We start from the raw sequence: 9534 nt of genomic DNA, 5'->3' as shown, positions 1-9534 counted from the left end.
CAGTGGGGCAGAGACATAAACATGAACTGACATGGGAAAAAATCTGTGAAATGAAATCAAACATCAGAATTTCATTGATGCAGTTATGTCGTCTCTACCAATGTTGAGACCATACCTACGCTCCTGGGTTTTAGACAGGGGTTAGTCGTTAGTGATTCAAATCCAAAGGATTTTAAGGCTGCAGTCAAAGTAGTTTAAACCCGGGATATAATTTCAAAACAGACCCCCCCCCCCCCCCCCCCCAACCAACAAATAATTAAAGAGATCAAATAGCCCATATCTTGGTACATTTTTATTGACTAGGTATATTACCACGCAACACCATACAGAAAAATAAAACAAACTGAAATAACATATTTTCATAACATTAGAACACTGAACAAAATAAACGTGAAAATCTTATATTTTGCTTGTTTGTGGTCCTTTAAAACAATGGCGCGGAATGGAACAGAAATCTTTTGTGCTTTGCAGATTTGTTTTTTTGTTAGTTTTTAACTAAATTTCATAAGTGAAAGAATCGATTAAGGTACGTGAACAGAAGTGGTTTCGTCAGCATTCACATGTGAGTTGCAAAAATCCCATTAAAGATGTTTCACTCAAGGCAACATATGAATTTAGGACATCAGAACATTTTTTGAGCATTCACTTGGTCAAAAAAACAAACCTAAACCACAAACAAGGCTTTAAGCAATTAGCAGCGTGGTTACCTCCTGTCTACAATATACAAAGCTGTTTTAGGGCCACATTGGGGGTTTAATTTTGTTGACCCCATACATTTAATATGCCCCATTTTCATTTTTTTATCTGCTTAAATTTACAACTATTTAGATATTTGTTTTTGCAATAAGGCATATTTCAAGAAAAAGGATTTTCCATAATGTTTTAAATGTCATATTGCTGACGTGAAAAACTGCGACAATTTGAAATGGGAATATATGCCTTAACCCTACAATTGAAAATATATAAAATTGAGACTACCCAGTGTAATTCCTTGTCGTAAAATATTACATATGACAATTTTTCCCGCCATAGAATTTTTAACTTTCCACATGAAAATGCAACCCACTTTTCAAATGTTCTATTCCTGTTCACAATTTTTGTGTAATACTGTCATCATTTTTGACAAATATGTTTACATTTTTTATTTTTTAATTGGTTTATTCGCAATGTTTTTAAAAGACTTGATTTTTCACAATTTTGTTTTCCAGAAAAGATTATATTGCTGTAATATTTTAACTCAATTCTCCCCTACATATTACTATTCTTGAAATTACATCTAATGAATAGGACTTTTTTTACATTCCATTTTCATTTAAAAAGTTGAAATCTACAAGTAGTAAATCTTGATTTTTAAATTCTTGTATTTGCCACATCCAATAACTTTTTTTCCGCACTTGTGATTACGTTCTGATTGTAATTTTTTTGTGGCCCTAACACTCCTTTAAACATATAACCTGACTGGTAAACTATATTTTTGTCACTAGCGTGCATTCGACTTGTTAGCAAGCTTAAGCCATTGGCTGCCAATGACAGCAATAGACGCCCAATCCTATTGACAGTCCAAACCACTTCAATTGCCAGCCCTCCTACTTCAAATGGATTGGACGTCTATCGTTGTCAAGGGGTCATTTTCAGTGATTAGCACAACTGAAAAACATCAGGAAAAGGTTCAATGAGAGACATTTGGCTCAATGTTCAATTAGTGTAAATACAAACTGGTAAACGCTTAAAGCAATACTGACTAGCTTGTCATTCGGGCCTCTCGCTTATTCATTTGGCTCTTACGCATTTTAAATTTAAACCGGTAAAAACACCACATGCTAACAACCAGCTTGCTTTAATACACGTCGCATTATAATACTAGCACAAAAATCAATTACCACTTAGTTTTTTTTGGAGTGACTTCCATGAGAAGTCATGTTTTAAATATAACTAGTGTAAAAAGGTAGTGTTTTGACGCAAATTTTTTTTGTTTTTTTAGTATAAGGATTTAAGTATCACTTTGCGCATCTTTAAACTGTGTTAGCCCAAATGAGACTGTAAAACAGGAGAGAAACTTAATGAGCAAATGTCACTTTTGATTTACAAATGGAATACATTTTTGACAATGTTCACTTAAGTCGGGGGTTTTGGCCTTATCAAAGTTGGTCTACAGAAAAATAGGCTGTGCTACATTTATTTACCATTGTAGTCTCATTATTTGGCTTGATAAAACAACAATGGCATCCTCTCTCAGTGCCATTGATAATGACAGACATCCAATCATGTGGATCTTTTTATCCTTGTGCTGTGAATTTAATTGAGTGTTCACTAGTAGCCCTCCCAGTTCAAATGGATTGGATGCCTATCACCGTCAATGGCAGCCAATGAGTAAATCATTCAAATCCATCATTACAAGACGAGTAAATGGTAATCAGTAATAGATAAGCCATGCCCATCTCTGAACTGGATGTGTAAACATTTTTTTTTTTTTGGTTCTAACATGTAATAAGGGAGCAGCACAAAATAACAGGCACAGCCAAGTTGCCATTTGGGTTAAGAATTCATCATGGTGAGCACAACCTACAAATAAAACACATTCATTCATATACCTCATCAATTTAAAAAAAAAAAAAAAAAAAGTGAAAAAAATTATGTCACTGGGGGTGGAGGGGGGGGGCATTAGCCACAACAACCAGAGTAATCACAAATATTTTCATGAGTTGTTCTGCAGAGCTCTAGCGTCCATCAAAAAAAGAAGGCGTTCAATCTAAGCTCATCCGTGTTGGCTTCGAGGGTCTGCGACCTGTTTAGCTTGTGGTTTTGCTTTGTACGTGTGCTTGTTTTTGTTTTATTCATTCCCCACCCTGACACAAACATGCCGGAGAGGTGGGACGCGACTAACGAGCGTTTCTCAGCTCTCGTCGTCTGGGTGTTGTTGTTCCAGCAGTCGCACGTGGGTGAAGGGGAAGTGGCCGCGCTTGCCCTTGCATTCGCCCTCCCACTGGCCGTTCACGTTGATCTTGGTCACTTTTACCATGTCACCCACCTGGCGAAACAACACATAAGGCAAAAAATGTATACATAAAGAAAGGAACAGACAGTTGACTAATTGGTTGTCCGAACTCCGAAGTTCAAAAGGGTTGGACGCCCATCATCGTCAATGGCAAGGAATAAGTCTAGAGTTCAGCTACCTAACAAGGTCACACTGAAAAGAATACCTAACTGCTAGCAGTCCAGACTGTTTCCCATTAAAAATGTGTGGTGAATAATGAAATGCAAAATGAGACAAAAGCGACCCCACAACTGAGATGAACGTCAAGCAAGAATTGGGTTGGTGGTGTGGGGTGGGGGCGGGCTGGACTTTTGTAGAATATTTGCACACAAAATGTATGTATACTGATATACTGATGAATCCCAATATCCAATATATGTGGACATCATTGATATTCAAGTGTGGCTTAATTCTTTATGAAATAAAAATTGTATAAATTAAATATTAATGTAATTATAATAAATGAAATTAAAATGGATATAAACTGAAGCAGACTTTGGTTATGGCTCCCTTTGACATCCTCAAGTTTTTTTTTTAACATATACAGTGGGGCAAATAAGTATTTAGTCAACCACTTATTGTGCAATTTCTCCCACTTGAAAATATTAGAGGCCTGTAATTATCAACATGGGTAAACCTCAATCTTGAGAGACAGAATGTGGGAAAAAAACCAGAACAATCACATTGTTTGATTTTTAAAGAATTTATTTGCAAATCATGGTGGAAAATAGGTATTTGGTCAATACCATAAGTTCATTTCAATACTTTGTTATGTACCCTTTGTTGCCAATAACTGAGGCCAAACGTTTTCTGTGACTTGTCACAAGCTTTCCACACACTGTTGCTGGTATTTTGGCCCATTCCTCCAGGCAGATCTCCTCTAGAGAAGTGATGTTTTGGGGCTGTCATTGGGTATAGAGCTGTCCCGACTAGTCGACATAGTCGACGTCATCGATTACGTAAATCCGTCGACGAGCACAACATCCCGTCGACGGTTAATGAAGGGTTAAAAAAAATATGCGTGGAAAGTTCAGAATGTCGGATGCTCTGTATGCAAGCGGGGAAAGCGGCACAAAGCCAAAAAAAGCGCACCAGAGTGTCCAAAACATTGACTTATTTCAAAGAAACAACGGAGGGTACACTCTTCTGTCCTGTCTCTTCAATGCCAAGCTTGGCTGCACTTCGGCTGTGAATAAACACCTCAAATGTTGTCACCCAGTTTGTAATTTTTTATTTTTTTATATTTTTTGTACACCAGAGGGTGCTGTCGCCTTACTGAATAATAATGTTTCATTGACAATTGGCCTTTAAGTGCTATTAGTATTGTCCTTAATGCTAACGGAAAGGTTTATTTCATGTTATGGTTTATTTTATGGTATAGAAAATTATATAAGGTTAAAAGGTCATAAATATCTACAGTATATACAGTGATTGCACTCAAGGGAGAGATTGTCAATGATAAGGTAATAAATTAAGGTAAAGGCAATTCATTGATATATAAATAAGGTTTAAAAGGAAAAAGGTGAAAAGTTTTTGTTAATTTTTAATTGTGTTGTTTTATTTGTGTGCACCGCAGCTCTTACGGTGTGATTACATCAAGGATGGAATAAAAGTTGTAAACCATCAGTTTAAGAGACCACCTTTTCAATCGGGATGCTACACTAGTTAATTCTATCAGCATTTGAAGTCATTGTTTATTTGTGATTTATTATTGTTATTTATGTGTTTATTTGTACTTTAATAATTTAAGTGTTCCAATATTTTTTTTTGTGAATTGATAAGCGTCAACAAAAATGTCATTGCTAAATTAGTAAACAAACCCCCCCCCCCAAAAAATTTTTTTTAAAAATTATTAGATTAGTCGACTAATCGTAAAAATAGTCGGCTGACTAATCGGGAGAAAATTAGTCGTTTGGGACAGCCCTAATTGGGTAACATGGACTTTCAACTCCCTCCGCAGATGTTCTATGGGGTCGAGATCTGGAGACTGGCTGGGCCACTCCAAGACCTTGAAAATCTTCTTACGAAGCCACTCCTTTGTTGCCCTGGCTGTGTGTTTGGGACCAAAAAGTTATATTTTGGTTTCATCTGACTTAACACATTCTCCCAGTCCTCTTCTGGATCATCCAAATGCTTTCTAGCGAACCACAGACAGGCCTGGACGTGTACTTTCTTCAGCAGGGGGACACGTCTGGCAGTGCAGGATTTGAGTCCCTGGCGGCGCATTGTGTTACTGATAGTAGCCTTTGTTACTGTGGTCCCAGCTCTCTATAGGTCATTCACTGGGTCCCCCGTATGGTTCTGGGATTTTTTTTCTCACCCTTCTTTCTGTCATTTTGACGCCACGGTGTGAAGATGTTGGATGGAGCCCCAGATCGAGGGAGATTATCAGTGGTCTTGTATGTCTTCCATTTTCTAATAATTGCTCCCACAGTTGATTTCTTTACACCAAGCGTTTTACCTATTGCAGATTCAGTCTTCCCAGCCTGGTGCAGGTCTACAATTTTGTCTCTGGTGACCTTCGACAGCTCTTTGGTCTTGGCCATAGTGGAGTTCGGAGTGTGACTGACTGAAGTTGTGGACAGGTGTCTTTTATACCGATAATGAGTTAAAACAGGTGCCATTAATACAGGTAACGAGTGGAGCCTCGTTAGACCTCGTTAGAAGAAGTTAGACCTCTTTGACAGCCAGAAATCTTGCTGGTTTGTAGGTGACCAAATACTTACTTTCCACTCTAATTTGGAAATAAATTCTTTAAAAATCAAACAATGTGATTTTGTTTTTTATTCTTCTCCACATTCTGTCCCTCATGGTTGACCTTTACCCATGTTGACAATTACAGGCCTCTCTAATCTTTTCAAGTAGGAGAACTTTTGGTGGTTGACTAAATACTTATTTGCCCCACTGTATACGTACATACATATATATAAACATACATTTATATATAAATTTGATAATGTGCTATTTACAATGAAAGTCATCCATTTCATTTAACTTGGGAGGACTGGCTGTGAATGCCAATGCTTCGGTGACATTGACGGCGCTTAATGTCCAATCCTTTTCGAGGAACAAACATTATGCTGTCATTAGCAGACAATGAGTTAAAGCAGTGCACTATGACTGGTTAATCAAGTGAATTCTAGGCCTGGCCTGATCAGTTGCATAAATAACAACCGGCGGTTGGTTACACAGGTTACCTGCAACTGCTGCCATCTAGTGGAAAAACATTGAATTGCTGTCTGGCACAAACAACGAAAAGGTACATGATTTGTCAAGTCGAATTGGAAAATTTCTTGCTGCCCATGCAATAATTTGTTGCAGCACAGTAACAGAGGTTGGGAATCACTGGTCGGCTCACTGAACTATTGCTCCCAGCATGCTTTGCTTGTCTAGTTTGCACAATGAGACTCTCCCGTTACAATGTACAGAGCGCTGCATTCATGTGCTCGTCAGTGCGCGCCGTCAGCTCGCATTTGTAAAGCCGCTTTTGTGCCAGTGCGCACAGGCGTGACGAGGCCATTTAGCGGGCAGTGCGTTCTCAGCTGACGGAAACGAGGACAACGGTGAATGTCGGCGACGGCCCGGGTGGAGAAAATTTTTTAAAAATAATAATTACCTCCAGAGCCAGTGCTGTCTTGTCGTAGGCATTGGGCACCCTCTTCTGAATGGCCCGGGCGTACACCGGTCCGTTCTGTAGGTTAGGGAGCTGGGTGGCGACCACTGGTTGGGCATACTGGCCCGGGTCACCCTGTGCTAGGGGGGGCCCCGTTCCGTCAGCCGACATACCCCCGACTTGTCCCGTGGGAATGCCCGAGCCAGCTGCCGTGGGTGAGGCAGGCCGGTACTTCTCTACGTAAGGGACAGGGATCATCCCGGCACGTCCCTCCTGGTTGGCGGCATTCCACCACTGCTCCTCAGGCTTCTCCAGAACACGAAGTATGTCCCCCTTGCGGAACGGCAGATCCTCGTCGTCATTGCCCAGGAAGTCAAAGAGCGCCCGGACAAACTCTGCCTCCTCGGGCTGCGGTGGTGGGACGCCAGCCGTAGAGCTGATAAATCCTGTGTGCTTGGATTTGGTGATGGGCTCTATGAGGGTGGTGGTGTCCAGGTAATGGATCTTATAGAACTCCAGAAGCGCTGGCAGGGCCTCGAATTCCTGATCCCCGATCCGGAATCGTGGAGGAGCCAGACCCAGAGGTGGAACAGCGGCTTTATTAAATACAAAGAACACATCGAATAAACATTTTCTCCCAGAATGTGTCTTTCAAACTGGGCCAATTTATCTAAAACGTTGCATTGTGTAAAATCGCTTCCAGCGTTGAAATTCACATTGGAACAGCATCAGACCCTCTCCCACCTACCCTCGCTAGAAAAAAAATAATTGAACTCAAGGTAACATTGTAGTAAGCAGTAAAGTCATAATTATAGTAAATATCTGTATACGGTACCATTTTATCGATGGAAACCCGTAAATTACGAGTCGAGCTGGGCCAATCGTATGCATAAGAAAATGCAAAGGCAGACATTTTGGGAACCACCTTCAACTCTCCTAGTTGCATTAATGCCATAAAGGAAACACAAGATTGTAAAAGCAGACGAAGGCGGAAGACACACAAGAAAAAGGGCAAAGGTTGTGTAATTAAGAGCCTTGAGCGCACTACAGTCAGAAGCCAGGCTGTGCGCGTGCGTGTCCACGCCGGATGACGGACATTCCACGGAAGCCGATGTGATCAGTCACTCACCCCCTGACTCCCCACCCCTTGGTGACACAGTACAGCCTGCCCAGTTCCATTCTAAAAAAAGGAAGCTTGCAGTAGTTAGTAAAGCGAGAAACCCCAGCCCATATTGCCAATGCTGCTTCCATTCCGATTCTGAATGATCCATCCTATATCTCCTTCATTATCAATAGTGATAATCATAATGCGAGCTACGGAACTGCAGCCTGACTTTTGAGAGGGAAAGGCATGCTACTTCAGACTAGTAACTAGACAAGCATTCACACTCATAACTATGGACAATTTAGTCTTCAATTTAGCTAAAAAATATATATTTTGGGAGGTAGCCACAGTAATCAGGGGAAAAAACATGCAAGAGTCTGGATTTGAACTCCCAATCTAAGGATTTCGGAAAAACTCAAGAATAGAGATGATGCAATTTTAAAAATTAAGTCTTGATTTGTTGCTGCGGTGCTCAGACCAGGGCAACCAAGTTGCATTGAGAAAAACGTTATAACGCACAAAACCTAACTCTTACAATTCAAAAGAAATTTGATAGAAATATGACATGATTTGATCATTTCATACCCTAGTCACACGTACGGGCGGTCACAATTTAAAAAACAAATGTTCTATTGTTGCCTGAGCAACCAACCCGCATTTGGATGTGCCATTTTGTGTATTATTAAAACACTCATAAATAATAGTTTTTCAATTTTCAGTTAAGTGTACAAGTGACTACAATAAAAAAGAAGTTTGTTATAAACAGTTAATACTTATTTTGCCATGCTACACCAGTTATTAGCTAGGTCCCAAACGTACCACTTACAGCGTTTAAACTATCAGAAAATTGAGTATCTGTTATTGGTTTTTACCAGAGCCGAATTCTAAAGCACACAAACAACATATTATACATGAACATTAGCGGTATACAAGAGGTCCTGTGGCATTGTAGTGCCAGACGTGTCAAATTTGACTTTCCGCTATGGCGGTTTCGTGCTGAAGGCGGAGCAAGGGGGCCATAGGCTAGCAACTCCGACAGCATTTTTCGAATAGTTCCAGTAGATGCATAAAACAGTGCTAGGGGCATAAAGAAAAACAAGTTACCTGAACCGGATAGTCGGTTATTACTGATGCTGTTGATGATATAATGAGACACTTTGGAGTTCTCAGACACCGACAGCACGTAGTCCCCGGGGCTGGTTATGGAGTCCCGAACCAGGAAAACGCCGTGCCTCTGTCCCTGCAAGAGAGAAACGGCTTCCTGGCGGCTCAGCCTACCCCAGTACCAACTCGAACGGTCTTCTGCGTCAAAATTTCCGGCCATGGCTCAAGAAATAACGCCCGAGGCTCGAGGCCTTGTTCCCCCCTTCGCCTCTTTTTTTTATCCGCAACTCATACAAAAAACTTTAGGTTAGGGACGCATTGAAAAAGGTGTACTATTACTACTTGAGGCGGGTTTTCGCGAACAATGTAGCCGCTCACAGAGTTTCTGCTTTATCGCAGCGCGACTAAAAACTTAAAGAACAATATTTTGTGTGATAAAATGCCCCTAGAAAGCCCCAAAACTAATGTGCAACAAGAAAACTCCAGGATTGAAATGGCGGAGCTAGGGAAAAGTTGACCTCATCTACCGGAAGGGATGCCTGGTCAATGGGAAGAGGGGCGTTCATGAACCGAGAGAAACATTGGGAAAAAGCAAATACATGGGTCTACTTAACCTTTGGCATATTGGAATTGTTTTTTCGTCATTTTTTTTTCAGTTGGGGGGGGGGGGGGGTAGTT

At 40.5% G+C, this 9534-nt stretch overlaps 1 protein-coding gene across 1 annotated transcript; it reads right to left on the bottom strand.

Annotated features, from left to right (window-relative positions):
• Positions 1-279: 279 nt before the first annotated feature.
• On the bottom strand, positions 280-9408 carry LOC130906287 (adapter molecule crk-like). The gene is made up of 3 exons (XM_057820456.1): positions 8857-9408; positions 6651-7243; positions 280-3028 (listed from the first exon to the last, which is right to left on the bottom strand). The coding sequence occupies exons 1-3, from the start codon at positions 9074-9076 to the stop codon at positions 2894-2896; spliced, it is 948 nt and encodes a 315-aa protein (XP_057676439.1). The 5' UTR covers positions 9077-9408; the 3' UTR covers positions 280-2893.
• Positions 9409-9534: the final 126 nt, after the last annotated feature.

The sequence above is a fragment of the Corythoichthys intestinalis genome, chromosome 18, assembly GCF_030265065.1.
Source record: "Corythoichthys intestinalis isolate RoL2023-P3 chromosome 18, ASM3026506v1, whole genome shotgun sequence".
Taxonomy (NCBI): Eukaryota; Metazoa; Chordata; class Actinopteri; order Syngnathiformes; family Syngnathidae; genus Corythoichthys; species Corythoichthys intestinalis.
The sequence above is the reverse complement of the archived record's forward strand: the minus strand, read 5'-3'. Positions and strand labels throughout refer to the sequence as shown.